The sequence below is a fragment of the Calypte anna genome, chromosome 2 (assembly GCF_003957555.1).
Source record: "Calypte anna isolate BGI_N300 chromosome 2, bCalAnn1_v1.p, whole genome shotgun sequence".
Taxonomy (NCBI): domain Eukaryota; kingdom Metazoa; phylum Chordata; class Aves; order Apodiformes; family Trochilidae; genus Calypte; species Calypte anna.
Genome location: NC_044245.1, coordinates 62,801,035 through 62,818,447, shown reverse-complemented (window position 1 = coordinate 62,818,447; position 17,413 = coordinate 62,801,035). Strand labels below are relative to the sequence as shown.

General features: G+C 40.9%; 1 protein-coding gene across 2 annotated transcripts; it reads right to left on the bottom strand.

Annotated features, from left to right (window-relative positions):
- Window positions 1-1,472: 1,472 nt before the first annotated feature.
- MYLIP (myosin regulatory light chain interacting protein) lies at window positions 1,473-17,189 on the bottom strand. Of its 2 annotated transcripts, XM_030446224.1 has the most exons (8): window positions 16,908-16,992; window positions 15,978-16,062; window positions 15,522-15,712; window positions 7,092-7,277; window positions 6,153-6,350; window positions 5,659-5,823; window positions 3,208-3,628; window positions 1,473-2,863 (listed from the first exon to the last, which is right to left on the bottom strand). In XM_030446224.1, the coding sequence occupies exons 2-8, from the start codon at window positions 15,984-15,986 to the stop codon at window positions 2,774-2,776; spliced, it is 1,260 nt and encodes a 419-aa protein (XP_030302084.1). In that variant the 5' UTR covers window positions 15,987-16,062; window positions 16,908-16,992; the 3' UTR covers window positions 1,473-2,773. The 2 variants fall into 2 exon arrangements, with proteins under 2 accessions (XP_030302084.1, XP_030302083.1); XM_030446223.1 differs by lacking the exon at window positions 15,978-16,062 and having other exon boundaries at window positions 1,494-2,863; window positions 16,908-17,189.
- Between the last annotated feature and the right edge of the window lie 224 nt (window positions 17,190-17,413).

Below are 17,413 nucleotides of genomic sequence, written 5' to 3'. Positions count from 1 at the left end.
TATCTGCTGCTCCATTCCCAGAATAGGCAGCAGCGTTCTGCTCACCATACTCACTGGAATCCCACTACTCCCACCTGGAAAAAGCCCTTTGCCTCTCCTTGTGCCCCAGGCTCTCCTTTTGAAGCACAACCAGACTCCCAGCAGTCGAATACAACCGACACTTGCCAGAACTGCACCTCAGCCCTGACTGTGCCTGACCCTCTGTCTGGCTTCTCAAGACCAGGCAGAAGTCACAGGCTTTGTCACAATTCCACTTGTGCCATGGAACCTGTCAAGTGCCACCTTTACTGGAGTTCTAACCACTACAATTACTTTTATTAGGGATGTCTAATTACACAGCCAATTTAGTTAGAAGGACCTGAAGTTAATGCTTGCCTTAACAGCTTGATCTTGTTGAATACTTTACCTCAGATGGCTGTATTAATGTCTATTAATTTACCATCCACCTCAGCCAGCTGCCATAGGATGATGGATTAGATATTACTAAATTCTGTTAGCACAGAACAGAGTAACCTTGGGAACCAAGCAAGGTTGGCTTTAGCACTGCTATACACTGGCACACTTGTGTACTTGTTCCTTCCTGTAAATGGCACATAGGGACAACAGAACTCCTCTTCAGATTTTTTATCTTTTTCAGTAGCATCCACTCACTGAGAGATGAAATCAACTTTAAAAGGCTAAGTTATCCTGTGCCCAGTGCATTTGATGTAGAGATAAAACAGCTCTTGTATTCAGAATTTGCTGCCCAGCTGCCAGTCACCTTCCCCTTCCCTGATCAGCAGTTTCAAGCAGTGGCCTAAACAATTTTAGGTCCAGGGCTTCAAGCTTCAGTCCCTGGTGTTTTAACAGGACATGCTGCTCTGCAATAACCTGTTAAAATTTTTAAATGCCATAGTTATGTGAAACTTCACATTCATCAGGATAGAGCCCTATGGATTCCAGAGAGCTTTGGTCCAATCCCAGCACTGTCTTCCATCCCTCAGCTTACTGGTGGGGGAAAGCCAGAGGACCCTGCTGGAAGTGCCTAAACACCACCTATTCTAGAATGTTAAGAGTCATAAGTTAGTAAATATAAATAACTTCAGTGAAAAAAAGATACCACCACATCTGTAATTAAGAAATTCCCTAGACAAGGCTTCTGAAACTATAATCTCTATTCTTCAAGCTGCCATTTAATTTTTCACCTAAATGGAATTTACCCCATGATTGGAGCAATATACTGTAGGATAGTTCATGAAGTAACACTGACAGCTACTGTACAGTTGGAATACATCAACTATTTCAGAGTACACTGCATGAACACAGGTGGTTAATTGCACATCACTTTTCTTCCCTTCCTAGAAATCTGCAGGCACCTGAGAAAAATGCATTCCCCTTTGAAACACAACATTAAAAAGTGTGGACATTAAAATACTTCATGCTGTATTTTCAGTTCAGCAATGCCTCAGATTAATTTCAGAACAAAACTGAAGTCTTATCAATAACAAAGTAGATTTTTGAAGTCCTTTATTAATCTGAATATAAAAAGACAGAAGCTGTCTGCAATATAGGACAAAGCTCTTGCCTCATGAGGAAACAAAATTTTCTTTACAAAGTGAAAAAATAAATACCCTCTTAGAGTAAGGTTTATATGCTAATGTGTCATAAAAAAGTAGAGTTTCAATATTTTGACAAAATGTCTGTGCAAAGAAACAGATGCATAAACACACATTACTGCTACATTAAGGCAATATGAAAAGTATAGTCAGAAAATTTCAGTAAAGTGACAGTGTACTTTTCTAGCTTTCATTAAGCCAGTATTGCACCCAAAACATGGTCTCTAGTTCCCTCTGTACCCTGGAGAATACACTGGGAAACCAGAGCCCAAAATGCCCAAGTTGGGGGGTTGAGATTAAAACATATTAGAAGGAAATTACCTACTCAATGAAGATGTTAACTGAAGAAAGCATTTAAAATTATACACAACCCTAATTTTAGAAACTAATGGTACATGTTTAATAGTTTAAAATCAGTCTCCAAAACTAAAACCAACTTCAAGGGCAGATGACTGTAGCTCCCAAGACCACCAGCTAAGCTGGATGTGGGAAACCTGGGAGTACTTTGCCCACCAAGACCTGTGAATGAGGCCCCTTTAACAGTGCTTCCACAGGACACTGGCAACCAGAAGACTTTCCTGATCCATCCTCACCACCTTCAGATTAACAAACTACCCTTCCAAAGCTATTCTCTCAGAACTGTTTTCTATTTAAGAGAATTCTGAATTAAACACAGCTGCTTGATGAGGCCTTGCAACTTTCATTTAAGAACCATTTTTTTTTTAAGTTCTTTAAAGCAGTTTACTAAAAGCAGAAACTATGAGCCTAAACTAAACTGATATTTTTAAAAGCTAATCTTAGTATTAAAATAAATGGAATGACTGTACTGAAAATTATTGAGTGTAAAACAGAAGGCTGTGTTGCTCTCACTTGGTATATGAACATGTGTATACCACATTTCTCCAGGATTACCTTGCTTTTTGGCAACACTGCCATGCTACAAACTTATGCATCATTCTCCTTTTAAGTAACATGAATTGATTACACTTCTGCTCTCAAAAGATGTCCCAAACCATTCTGGACATTCTGAACAAATAATATACATGTTAACAAATGCAGTATTTTTTCTCTTGATCATGGATAGGTGCCAGAGTGATTGCCTTCTTCACAATCAATGGTTACATTTCGTATTAGTGCAGTTTAAAAAGGACATGATGAGTTTAAAGTGTACACGCAGATCATATCACAGTCAGGTTGAGGAGACTGGTGTGAGTTGGCAAGTACACATGCTGGACATGCTCTACACGAGATCTGCACACAGGACACGACTGGAAAGGAAAACATCAGGAAGTTAGTTTACTTCATTTTTTGAGTCTTCCCTCCACGTACACACTAGCAGACCACTCTTCCATCATGTCCATATTTAGAGTAAGGTATTATAAAAAACATGCAGCTAATTCTTACCCTCACTGCAAGTTAGCACAGCTAAAACATACTTTCAAGCAGATTATCTAAACAGAATGTGCTTTAGAATTAGTCTGCCACAAGCAAAATTTTAAAAGTTTTACTGGGATATCAAGTAAACGTACTAATAATCCATGACTGCTGGGCTTGCAGAAAACCGTAACTTCCTTATACTGGGTAATCTGTATCTTACCAGCATTGCAATTACCTGTAATTGGGCAGCACAGTTCTTGCAGCAAACAGTGTGGCCACAGGGACAAAAGGTTGAGTTTATTTCTTCTTCACAACACACCATACAAAGCATGGACTCCTTAAGCTTCCGCAACTTCTCTTGCAGTGCTTTTGTTTGTTGGCAGCTGAGACCCTCACAATTGTCACAGTTCATGCTACTTTCTGAAGACTTAAGGGGGGAGCTTGGTGGAGTTTGGTCACTTCTTGAAACAAGATCCACAATGCCGGCATTATAAAGAGCTCGCCTTGCATGATCATAAACTTCTTTTGATGTTCTTTTAATGTCAAAGACATACTTTTTACCAAGATTGATGTTTTCATTGAGGAATAGGGATGCAAGGTGGCCCTTTAAGTCTCGACTGTACTGCATCATTACTGCACTGGTGACAGTGTCACATCTACAAAGCAAGAGGACAAACAGAAATTTGGTTATCTATCCCTACAATAATATGTTCTGAAAGTTGAAGTAACAGTTCTGATATTAGAGCAAATACAGCAGTCTGTTCAGTCTAAGCTCTTGACTTTTTTGCATGAAAACTCTACTTTGAAAAGTGGAAAATGGGAAAGTGACATTTTACATCTTTAAAAATGTGAAAAGTCTGGTTAAGAGCCCATGCAAGAGACTTAAGGCATTATGCTAATATAAACAGCCAATGCTTGCTCAACCCACCGTTTAGCTTGACAACACCTCTTTACAACTTACAATTTATCTCTTTTGGTAATTTCCAAACACTGCAATAAAGAATTCTAATTGTTAGGTTTTGGCAAAACACCTCTTTATACATACTTGTAAAAATTTCTAGCACAGCATTTTAACCAAATTTCTTCTCAGCACTTCATATATTGTATGATCTGAGTGCTAACCAGTGTGAACCAGTGTGGAGAATTAAACCCTTTTTACTTGCCACTGAGTACTTCAGCTACCCTAATCATGCTTGTCCCATTATTTCAGCAGCAGAATTAAACCTGCAGAAACCTGTTAAGATAGATCACTTCCTGAGACAATGTGGGAAAGAAAACAAAGACAGAACACAAGGACTGCAGCTTTACCAGGCCTTAGGTCCAAGACGTAAGCTTATGGCCAAATGCCATAATTTTGCTGAGATTAAAATCAGAAACTGCAAAGGACAGAAGTTACAAGCAGAGACAAAGATCAAAAAATTTAGACTAAGATACTTAATGCTTTCATTTCCTGGAAAAAGTATGAAGAGTGCAAAACAGCATATAATTACAGAGCATATCAAGACATGCTTCACATCAGGCTCACAAAACAAGCAGTGGTGAGGAGCTGATTAGCTGCAGTGCTTTGAAAGGCAACTAGTTGATGTTAATTGCTGTAACTATTAAAATTCTCATTTGAGAAGCTGGACAGGCCCCTGCCTAGTGTATGTATCTGATTCCTTAGGTCCAATTCTTTTCGTATAAAGTAATTGAAACTAGTATGTGGTATTCACATTAGAAAAAAACACTACTGTCTTTTACAGCTATACTGAGTGTTTGACCTCATAATAGGAATTAAAGGGGTTGGAAAAAAAAAAATCAGCCCTTGAAAATGAGTATATAGCACCCCACCACAATGGACAATAACAATGGCTCACTGCCTGCACGTAGGGCTTCTTGCACAGGTGTGTAGCAAGAGGACAAGGGGAAATGGTTTCAGACTTGAAGAGGGGAGATTAGACTTGAATTAGGGAGATTTAGACATAGGAAAAAATTCTTTCCTCTGAGAGTCATGAGATGCTGGCACAGGTTGCCAGGGAAGCTGTGAATGCCCCCTGCCTGGAAGTGTTCAAGGCCAGGTTGGATGGGGCTTGGAGCAACCCAATCTAGTAGTAGGTGTCCCTGCCCATGCACAGGGTTGGAACTAGATGGTATTTAAGGTGCCTTCCAACTTAAACAATTCCATGGTTCTATGAAACAAAATTCTGGGAAGGTGAGCAAGGACAAAGGAATCATAGGAAGATATAAATGGATGGGATGGGATGGGAAAGTGGCATAAAGATAAGTTCTATCAACTGGAAGAGCCAAATAAAGGAGAAAGTAGTAAGTGTGCTTACGAGTTACACTTACACACTGACAATCTTTCTTCTCCTTAGCTCTCTCATTCTATGTTACAGAGGGACAAAAACAATCTATGTATTGTTCATGATGTATCAAAAACCACAGTAAATTTATATTTTAAGGCGCTGTTATTCATAGTGGTAGATTTGAAAAATTTTGCTTACTTGTGTTATACTCCCACCCCACAAAATGGAAAGCAGCAAAAACCTGTTCAGCTTCTGGACTTAAGAGGAAAGTAGAGGCTGCAAAGACAGTAACATTTAGCAGAGAATTTCTAAAGTGCAGTCAGACTGATGATTGCTTAAGCACTTAAATTCAAGTACTGTGGAGAAGAGCAGCAGCAGTTGGCTCCAATGGCAATACTGACCTGTAAAATGCATGCGTCTCTGTAATTGCTCTGTAGAGTCCACTTGCTGCCCTTGTACTGATCATCTTAAACAAGAGAACTACACTATTACCAGACTCCTTGGTAACAGTCAGATACACATTCTTCCCAGACTGAGTTGCCATTTGAACAACAGGATATGCAATCCTGCAAATATATAAAGAGAGAAAGGTTATTTGCTTTTTAGGATAAGAGCATTTCCCACATCTACTATAGTGCATTTTTATTAGAAGATACCTCTAATCTCTGATTATTGTCTAATGCTGAAGATGCTTCCAAAAATGTATAAAAGTCACGAGTATTAAAAGCAGTTGTCATCTTGATTATAAACAAGTAGTGAGTGTCCTCCAACCCTACATTCCAATAGTCCCTTTTAGTAATTCATGGATTAATTCTGTGTATTTATGTAAAAACTAGAGGCATACTCAAGCACTTCTAAAAAATGGAAGATGAAAATGGTTCTACAAAATACATACCTGTTGATAGGACTCAAGTCATCTTTACAGATAGATATGCCTTCAGGTCCAACACCAATAAGGAGTTTTTGCCCCTCACTATCTCTCACCGAGTGCCACTCCACTCCATAGTTCTCCAGTGTTGTAACAATCTGTAGAACCTGGTATTCACCTGATGCTTGACTTAAACCTTCTAGCTCCTTGTGCTTTGCAATAATGCTGTTGATAAAAAAGATTAAGATCAGGTGAAATAACTCAAGTGTCTGCCATTACTGTCAGAATCTTGTTTTAACATGGATTTTTAGATGACCTACTTCAACAGATTATTAAGTGTTTCTGACTGGAAAGAACTGAGAATTATGAAAACATTGAAAGTGGTCAGGAGACAATACTGTGCATTTGCTTAGAAATTAAAAAGCAATACATAATCAAGGCTTTTCAAGTAAGATCCCCCTCCTAATGTATTTCTCTGAACAACTGTCCTGGCCCAAACCAGTTCACAACTAAAAAAAAAAAATCTACAGAAAAACATGACACAAACTTCATCATTCAGGAACTGAGCTATGAAAGAGCTTTGGGAATCCTATTCCTAGTGTAAGGTCACCAAGCTAAATTCTTGTTACTTGCTTTCACAACTGTAGGTCTAAGACATATTTGCAAGTTGATTACCCTGTTCCAAGTCATTAGATACCTGTATTTCCCCAAGTATTAGAGTTCAACAGCTTTTACTTATCACAAAAACCCACCCAACTCATTATTTAGCTTAAACTAATTAAACTAATTTTAGCTTAAAAGAACACAAATCAAAGTATTAGTTAAAATAGGCTGGTTTTTCATCTCCAAAACTACATACTTCTTAAAAAATAACATAATACATAGTATAGCATCAGCATTTTAGATCATAGATCTTATGCTTTTGGTCTCCAAAAAAAGAAGGTTATATCATTGTGTTATTTTTACCTCTCCAAAATGGTAGTGGTGAGCTCTTTTGCACACAGCTCTTCATAATTGTACTTGGCTGTGTTCTGGTTATAATCTCCGAACTTCATCTGTGCCAACAATGCACTAAGTTCAATTGCATGCTCTGAAGAACACTGAAGATTACCAGCAAGGAGATCTTCTTTTATATGCAAGAAAAACATATGCCTGCAATAGAATAAGAAATGTTTGCTTACACAATATGTTAATCAAGATATGTATCAAATAACCCTTCAAATATGTTTGGTAACCATTAGTCTGATAATCAAGAATTTGCAATGAATGTACCAAGTAGAGAAAGTCTGGAAGAGAGTAAAGAAATGAGTCTACAACTGAAGACAGTGTCCAAAAGCATTACTAAAGGAAATGAACACTTCATTATGTTCTTAAGAATAGGAACTGCTTTAACTTTTAAGGATACTTAGTAATTCCACTTTAGTGAGTAAAATATCAACGATATATTTGGGTTAGTTTCCTATGTTTAAATTTAATTGGAATTCGCAAATTATTCTGCATTGCACAAAAACAAATTTGGGAAGAGCGGCCCAAAACAGCACACACACATCTATCATGCACCAGGAGAGGCCATATTTTCTCTACCCATATTTGAATGCCTCTGCCACAACAAAGGAAAGATGACACTTTTGCCAGTGGCGTGATTAGTAGAATAAGTTCAAACATCTGAAAAGGCATCATGGAATAAAATCAATTACTATGTAAGCATATTTGTCATACTAGCTGTTCCATTTGGGATCAAGGCAGGTTTGACAACTAGCTGGAAAACACAAAGCTGCCTTTAATTGCCTAATAGGTCAGTTAATTATGCCAGGACTAACAGCATCTGATAATGCCTCTACTCTACCTTAACTTCTATAAATTAATTTAATCTTTCATCATAGAAGATAAGAAAACCTTCTCACCATTGTTCTTAAGACAACATATTTATGGATACCAGATGCAGAAGTAGCCACATATTACTGAAAAAAATCTTTCAATAAATGAAACCCAGTACCCACCAGGATATGCCTTAGCTTCCTCAATAATGGAACATTTACATTTTTTCTTAAAACTAGGTGTAATCTTTTCTTTAAAAAGCTATATTGAATCACTCATCACTCAAGTTCAAGACCCTAGTGATTAACTTTTCGTCCAACAGCAATTTTGGATAGTATCTCACATATATCCTGTTGTAGCATTCCACAATTTCCATGCACTATTGGGCAAATAAGGCTACTATAAGTAATTACATAACTTGAAAAATCTGTTTTCATTTTGAGCTCTACCATGGTAAACACTGCATCTAAGAAAATAAAGGCCCATGGAGGCCTTGCATCCAGAACTTCTGCACTGATGAAAAAATAGGTATTATTTCATTAGTTGCCTTACAATCCATTTCATGCAGCAACTCTCACCTCCAGCACCTCATTTTACAGGCAGTTTGAGGCATGATAGAGCTTCATTGCAGTGGTGACAACTGCTTAATTGCATCATTCATGTCCAGACAATCAATCTACACCTTAACAGTTCAAATGATGGCCTGATGGAAAGTATTATCTGTAATCAGGATACAAGTTTAGGTGGCAAGAGGATGAGAACTTCTGGTTGAAGTCTCCACCATGAACAGATTATTCCTTGTTTGTATTTATGGTCCCAGCCCATTACCTAAACTGTATCCATAATGGGACAGAACCAAGTTAACATAAGGTCTGCCAGTGAAATTGGTTCTTTAAAGACAGTGAATTACTTCATACTGATCTGCTACAGCAGCTACCCTGAACCCAGGTTCGAGTAGCAAAATCACTCTTTTTTCTCCTTATGAATCCCTTAGTGTGCTTGAGGAATAAAATTTTAAGACTGAAGGACAAAAGCATGTTATATATCTGCAAAAGTCAGTCTAATTGGTGCAGATTTTAGTTTGCTCATCCAGTCTTTAAGACTGAGATTCTCCAATGTCACATGAATATCCACTGCAAAATCCTTCCCCTTCAAGGTTGAAAACATGACACCAGTCTGATTGATTATAAAGTTTGTTTGGTTGGTTTTTTTACACAACAAGTTTCAGATCCTTGAACAGAACATTTTTATTGCTGAATACAGTCAAGCAAAACTAAAGCAGTAGGAGGTAGCTCCTTATCTAATTCTGCAAAGTCAAAAGGACTATATTGTAGCAAAATTGGTCATCTTACAGATTCTATTAGTTACCAGAAAGTATGCAAGGTTTTGTAAATTAGCCTGTGACCTAATATAACTTAATCCACACTTGCTCCTCTCTTTAGAAATCTCATTACAATGAAAAAATTGTTAAAGCTTTTCCCCTCTTCTAAAGTTACTCAGCTTGCATAGCAAAAGAGTACTCAGTTTTTCAAAGAATTCAGTGTTCGTATTTTATGCCTAATGGAATAAGGCATAAATTTGTAAAACAATGAGCTGCTTTAAAGCCCAAAACTTAAACTGTTTGTAACTGAAGACCTCTAAAAGCTAAGTTTCCAACACTGCTGGTAAAATCTTAGTTTAATCAACATAAAAGAAACTAACTTGTTTTGCTTGTTTCTGAATCATTCACTACTTAAGTTACCCATGACACACTAGTATTTCCTGTTGGAAATTTGACAAGTAATGAATGCAATGCATATTAAAACACTAAAATAAAATGTACAGTGTGATTACTGTATTTTTAGCTGCACATCAGTAATTTCATACAAATATTGTAGAGATGTTTTAAGGAGATTTGAGTAGTTGGCCTACTTCACAAAAAAAACCCAACTACCAAATCACAAACTTAGATATCACATCAATTGCTTTTTGCCTCACTCTCAAGTGATTCACACAGGCTGACTTCTGAACACCACTACCAGAAAAGGATGTAATGTTTTCACTACAGTGAAATTCCTACAAGAAGCAAAAGACTTGCAACCTTAATTGTCAACAACAGTCACACAAAGTAAGTGCTATGAAGTGTAGAGTATTGATCTCTTTCTTCAATCATCCAAGACAATTACATGCATCAGGATTGAAAGTTCTGCACTGAAAACTTTGTTTCTACTGCTTTGACCAAGGAAAGAAAAACAGTGCAAAATAGAAATCTAAACAGATTATAAGTTTTAGGCTCTAATTTAGCTGCCAGTGGAAAGTGACAAACTCCAATCCTTTATCAATAAAAGTATCTGTATATGATTACTGATTCCTAAACTAGAAATACAGCCAAAAGAACCTATTCTCTTGCCAGACTACTGGCAAGGAACTCTCAAGGAACTAGCTGTTCTCTAGGGTATGACATACCTTACCAAAGGTAAGGCTTTCCTACTGTGAAGCAAATTTACAACTCTGCAGCCTAATGGAATTAAAATTAAAAGGCATAACTGTTCTCCTTAAAAAATATATTGAGAAATAACTCAAAATCCATAGAATGCAACTGTTTTTAAAAGCAGATATACGGCCACTCTCCATATGAAAAAGCAAAGCCATCAGTTATGCTCCTCAGTATGCGTTCTTGTTTGCTCTCAGCAATGTGGGTGAAAGGTTAAAAAGTGCAATTTAACCCTGATTTAGGGTTAGACAAGAAGATGCACTGAACTCGCCCTGATGTCTGTTGAAACAGACATTTATTGCTTTGTAACAAATACCAATGACACTGCTGCACTGGGCTGGTCAATACTATAAGAGAATGTTTTTCTTACTTTCTACCTGCACATAGGCAGAAACTGCTCAAAATATTTTCCAAGCCAATTCTTAGCTATAATTAATTTATCAGCAACTCAGTAACACTGCAAAAACCATGTATTTTGTAAATATAATTCAAATGCTAGGAATATTCACACAAATTTCAGCTTCCCAAACAATAAACACCCATGTCAAGGCTGGCATTATACAGCTCTGACCATTTCATGAGACTGTGCTACTATAACAAGCCATTTAACAAGAATCTGATGTAATTTTAAATTGTCATGGCTCACATACGAGTATTTGATTTTCAGTGATGTTAAAGACGACAAATAACTGCCCATTCCGAAGTAAAGCTGATCAGTTTTACATTGCTTAAAACGTTATTCACTTTAAAGTTATTTCTACTTCTGTCACAGCAACATTGTGATTTTATCCTGCCAGACTTAAAAACCATTGTTCTCTCAGACGACCGTCTGGCAGAGGTTTACTCGTGTGCGGCTCGGCAAGCACCTATTTTTCAAGTGGACTCAAGTCTAGACTCCTGCTGCACGTTTCACATGGCGAGCTCTTCGCCCGAGAAGAAATAAATACGTTATTCCCCGAGACAGAGGTGCACAGGCCAATCAGGAGCGGAGCTCCCGGGGTTACCGGCGGTCAGTGACCGGCAGTTACCCGCAGCGCTCCCCGCCGGGGTGCCGCGCAGCCTGGGGGCGGAGGCGAGGCCTAGGGCCGCACCCCGCAAGCCAGGGTGGCTCCCCCGGCCTGTCGGCATCCCTGCCAGCCCTTTCCCTCCCCCAGGCCAAGAGTCTCCTGAAAATCCCGAGAAGTGATGTGTAACAATTGCTCAATGAGCCAGCTCCTCACTGTGATTCAGTGTTTAATAACATTCGAAACAAAAAGCAGCCATAAATCACTCTGACAAGTCCCCTACTTTCTACTGTTTTTACTAACTGTTGCATTACCTAGCAAGTAAACCAGCAAACAGTAAACACGAACATGACATAAACCAGAGCATACCATCTAGATCTTGGCCCATCACGTGTATTTTTAAGCAAAAAGACAGCAGTCCTTTTCAAGCCAATGTGGTTTTCCATTCAAAGAAGCCATACAGTTATTCCAATTCTAAACAAGCACACCGTTCACATTTCAGACTTGTTTGTAAAACCGGTTGACAGCAGCTGATTAAATCTGAATAGCATTCTTCTACTGAAGCATTTTCATTCCACTGAAAACAATGCTAAACTACAAAATCCTGTGGTGAAAATCAGTACCAGGCAGTCAAAAAAGTAGACATTGCGATCCAAAGAACAATAGAAATAGAGAACTTTTAATGCTGCAGAAGGAAAACGTAGTAAGGTTTTCTTTCCCATGCAATTCTACCTTTCACAAAGGACCCAGCAAAGTGGTTTGAGGCCATAGTGGATAACCTGCTCTGCCCTTATTCTCGGTAGCAAGGAGGTCCCTAGCATAAAATGAGTAAAATGCATAAGGTTGTGATCTTCCACTGGATTGCACACGAATAAAGATAGCAGAGGTTGATATTGAGGTGCCAGATCAGCTTTTCACACATCATGTAGAAACCTGAGTATTCAATTGCCACAAAGACACAAACAGCAAGTGAAAGATGGGAGACTTCCTTGTTTTTCCTCATACATGGGAGCAGAACTCAACAGCTCTGCCAGAAACATACTATGGATCAGTTGCAGACATCGGCTGAAAGAAACCAAGGATATCCCCGTCACAATTTCTTTGTTGAAGAACAAACACATGAACTTTGCAAGTACAGGGTAAAGACTTACAAGGTGTCAGCTGTACTGCTAAGTGATTCTGTTCTCTACTGGACCTATTGATTTAAAGTTCAGAGACGAGTTTGACAAGTTTGTCTCCTCCTTGATACCACTGATGTTTACATGCAAACCAAGTATGAATGCACAGGTAGGTGCATTGGTAAATCCTCCATTAGATCCAAAAAGAAAAAAAAAGATAACTACTGAAACTCAGTGTCAACACCACAGAAATACACATTAACCATGGGCACTTACAGAATTCTAGGTCTGCTTCAGGTAGACTTCTGGGAATATAAAGCTAAAAGGCAGCTCTTCACAATTATTTTACAACTTGTATTTGTTTTTAGCAAGAACACTAAAAACACCCAGTATTTACTGGAGAGTTGGGCTGATTCCAACAGGATGAGGTTCAACAAGGCCAAGTGCCAGGTCCTGCACTTTGGCCACAACAACCCCATGCAGCGCTACAGGCTGGGGACAGAAAGCCAGGCTGAGAGCAGCCAGGCAGAAAGAGACCTGGGAGTCTGGATTGACAGGAAGCTGAACATGAGCCAGCAGTGTGCCCAGGTGGCCAAGAAGGCCAATGGCATCCTGGCCTGGATCAGGAACAGCGTGGCCAGCAGGTCCAGGGAAGGGATTCTGCCCCTTTACTCAGCACTGGTGAGGCCACACCTTGAGTACTGTGTCCAGTTCTGGGCCCCTCAGTTCAGGAAGGATATCGAGGTCCTGGAGCAGGTCCAAAGGAGGGCAACCAGGCTGGTGAAGGGACTCAAGCACAGACCCTATGAGGAGAGGCTGAGGGAGCTGGGGCTGTTCAGCCAAAAGAAGAGGCGGCTCAGGGGAGACCTCATCGCTCCCTACAACTCCCTGAAAGGAGGGTGTAGCCAGGGGGGGTTGGTCTCTTTTGCCAGATGACTTTCAACAAGACAAGAGGGCACGGTCTTAAGTTGTGCCAGGGGAAGTTTAGGTTGGACATTAGAAAGAATTTCTTTACGGAGAGGGCGATCAGACATTGGAATGGGCTGCCCAGGGAAGTGGTGGATTCTCCATCCCTGGAGATACTTAAAAAGAGATTGGATGTGGCACTCAGTGCCATGGTCTGGTAACCGCAATGGTGGATCAAGGGTTGGACTTGATGATCTCTGAGGTCTCTTCCAACCCAGCCAATTCTATGATTCTATGATTCAAGCTAAACACCTTAGCTGAGCCTCAGGACTACTCATGCTTTCAAGAGAGTGACACTAAATACTAGTTTCATTGTAGCTCTGGAAAATAAGCAATTTCCAGAGAAGAATTATAATGACCTCTTCTACTGACTGTGCCTCAATAATTTTCAAGTTCTTTGTTGAATATGTTAAGTTTTAGAACAGTTAATTCTTACTTTAAAATAGCTTGTCACATCAACAACCTTTTAGTCACCTTTATAGTGGAGAAGTTCTTGTGCTTTGATTTAGGCATACAAGGTCTGGTACATTCTAGCTACACATCTGTCTTTTAGGCCCTTAAGGTATGTTTCATCAGTTCAAGATCTCTATTAACTTGCACTGACAGTGCTGGGAGGCAGGAATACAGGTGTGCACAAAAACCTTATGAAGTTGAACAAATACTCCAGTATAGCAGAAAAGGGCCAATCATATCATCTTTGAGTTTCCTCAGATTTAACCCTTGTTCGGTCTGTATGTGGAGACACATTCAACATGTTCAGGTACCTCATCAGGTTGCTCCTTTTGTTCTACATAAAAATCCTTCATTATTTGCTTTTACACATTTTCTTAAGTGTATTTAAATAAGACATGTTTCTTTAAAGACAATACTCAAAAAAAGCCCAAAGTCATGTCATGAATAGTAAATTTATTTTACCAAAGTATAGTACATCAACACTGGAATTTAGGCAGAATGCATTTGCCTAATCAAAGCTTTTATACAGAACTATGCTCTAACTCCATAGCATTCTGAAAACTCCAACCTGACCGACAAGCTCATCAATAGCCTCTCCTGGCACATTACTTAAAAAACCCCCAACCATACATATACATGCACCTAACTCAAAACCTTTTCCAATGAAATAAACACAAACCCATGCTGTCATCCCCTGACCAGCTTCTTTAGACAAATATTCTGTGCAGAATACCATGTTGTAGCCATAGTCTTAATTCTGAAAGTACCAATTAATGTGAGTAGTGAAGATGTATTTCAGCTTTGTCATATAGACACTTGTTTTTAATCTGCCCTATTTGTATTAACTGTACTATCTAAAACTAACAGGAAAAATTAGCTGAAAGGTCAGCATTAAGTACTCGTGCCCATCTTTCTTTAAAGATAACTCAGTTGAAACGCATGTGGCAACCAAACGCAAAGAGAAAAAGCAAACGTTCACTGCTAATCTTAGAAGCATAATTGGTAGGATTGGGTAACATTGAAACAATTTAGTTAAGAGGCCTGGCCAGACAAGAGGCGAAACAGCTGTTGCTTTTGTAGCCTCAAGGGGCCTGTAGCTATTTGAAATTTACTGTAACATAATACCAGACAAAAAAGAATTCAGCAATTTTTTTCGCTCTGTGGGAGGAATCCTTTCCTGTCTTTCTGTACCAGTGTTTTAGAATGACCTAAAGTAACACCACTGAACAGGGGTTACTATCGGGTATACAAATACTATGTAAATAATTTTCTACTGGTAGCTTTAGTTTCTTTTACTTCCAGCCCTAAGTGCTAAAAGACTTACCTCTACTCAGTAGCTACACAATGCTTACAATACTACCAGTTTCATTCCTTTTTTTTTTTTTTTTCCCCAAAATAGGTAATACATACTTAAACAACATTAGGGTTAGGGTTTTAAAGCTACACAAAAAAGTCAAGCTAGGATTACCAGAAGATGGAAGAAATAAAACCAGTGTATAATCACTTTTATAAGCTACAGAAATTGAAAACAAAATGAAAATACTTACAATCACCTTTACCTTACCTTGTCTGTTCTTGTAAGATAAGATGTGGCTCTACAAAAAACTTGACTCTTAATTTCAATCGATAAGGGGCTAAACCATCAATCTGCTGGGAGATCCTGTTCCTCAGATTCAGCCACAGATTCTCCCCTTTGCTGCCAGTGAACTGCAGTCCAAAATAATCAACTTCTATAATTCCCAATCTCCTGCAAACCTGAAAGAAGGAGGTTCTTTATTACGAGCCTACAGCATAATGCAAAATACCACTTGAATCAAGTATTGTTTCAGACTGCTCACTTTAAAACACAAAAATTAAATCTTTCTTTAAGTACCTTTACCTAAAAGAAGACTTAATTACTTTGATTTTAAGTTATGTGCAGCAACAACACGTAGACAAATACTGAGGATAAACTGGGACTTTCTCCACTAGCTGAAAAGCACATGGACTTCCATGAGCGAATTCCTCCCCCCCTCCTCACCTGCAACATAGGCAGTTAAGAGGATCAAGTTGATTTCCGAGTGAGGAAAGTATCTATTATTCAACATGACAGCCAATAGCGCTTTCTAGGCAAGAAGGAGAAAAAAGTACAGCCCTCAAGTTCCATTTAGGTGCCACCAACAGACCGGACAACTACACGTCTGGTTCTCTCCAGCAACCTCACGGCAGCCGCCGCATCGAGGCGGTGGCGACGAAAGGGCGACAGGATCTGACCGACAGCTTCAGCCTGCTTCAGCCTGCACAGCCCCATCAGGCCAAGAGAAGCATCTAGGTACCGCCCGGGTAGCGTCACCCCGGCGAGGTGAATCCCACTCGTGCCCGCCACCTTAGGGACAGTTAGAGAAAGCTGCAGGGATGAGGCTGAGGCCTTCCTCAGGCTCCCCCGCCTGCCTTTCTCACACGCAATATAAGGGAAAAGGTAAAAAGAGGCCAAGGCGACGGGTGGTGGTGGTGTTTCAGCAATCTGCATCCAACATAGAGTGCGAAAAATAAAAATAAATAAAAAAAAAAAGGGGGGGGGGGGGGGGGGGGGAGGAAGAAAACCCAGAAGGGGGAAGGCTGCAGCGGATCCCCGCCCCCACAGCGGCGGACGCCCCTGCGCAGGGTTGTGCCGCCGCACGGCCCTGCCTCGCCACACCGCCGCCCAAAACGGCCGGGGCGGGCGCCCCACGCGCCTCATCATTCCCCCCCCCTTTTCCTTTACCCTCCGCCCCATCCTCTCGGAGCGGTGGCACTGGGGGGGGGGGGCGGGTCAGGCACCGACCAACGGTCTGTGCTGACCAACGGTCACCGTTACCCCCCTCACGCACACAACACCCACCCTACGCACCCCCCACTCCCCCAACTTTCGCGTCCCGGGAAGGTGGCGGGGGCGGCGGGGAAAAGGGCGCGGAGCGGCGGGGCCACTCACCTGGTTGAGGCAGTCCTCCCCGTTGGCTTTCGCTTCTACCTCCACCTCCATCACCACCGCGTCCGGCCTGGTCACATAGCACAGCATGGCTGGGGACAGCCAGCGTCGCCGCTGCCACGGACACCCGGAACGACGGCGACAGCGGCGGCTGCTGCTGCCGGGGGAGAAAGCGCAGCTGTCTCTACAGGCGGAGGTACGCACGCGTCCCCGGCCGCCACCGCCTACACCGCCCGCCCACGCCCGGACACCGCCAGCAACGCGCCCGCCGTGCCCGCTCCCTGAATGCTTGCGCTCCGCCGGCTCCGATTCCTCTATATATACCTTTTGTCACTCCGCTCCTCCCCGCCCCGCCGCACCTGCGGACCAATCGCCAGGCGCCGCTGGGATCTGCGGGCCGCCGGCTCCACCAATCAGCGCCGGGAAGCGGCGGCGGCCGGCAGAGCGCTTGTTGTTGTCGCTCTGTGTCTCCCCCTGGCGTGGCCCCTCCGCACTGCCAGCCCCTGGGT

Excerpts from the sequence above, each read along its gene's own strand:
- MYLIP (XM_030446223.1), bottom strand. The coding sequence starts at position 16,994 with ATGCTGTGCTATGTGACCAGGCCGGACGCGGTGGTGATGGAGGTGGAG. Across the intron at positions 15,713-16,907 it reads GGGAGGACTGCCTCAACCAG|GTTTGCAGGAGATTGGGAAT; the intron begins GTGAGTGGCCCC and ends TCCTTCTTTCAG. Across the intron at positions 7,278-15,521 it reads ATCTTACAAGAACAGACAAG|GCATATGTTTTTCTTGCATA; the intron begins GTAAGGTAAAGG and ends ATTCTATTGCAG.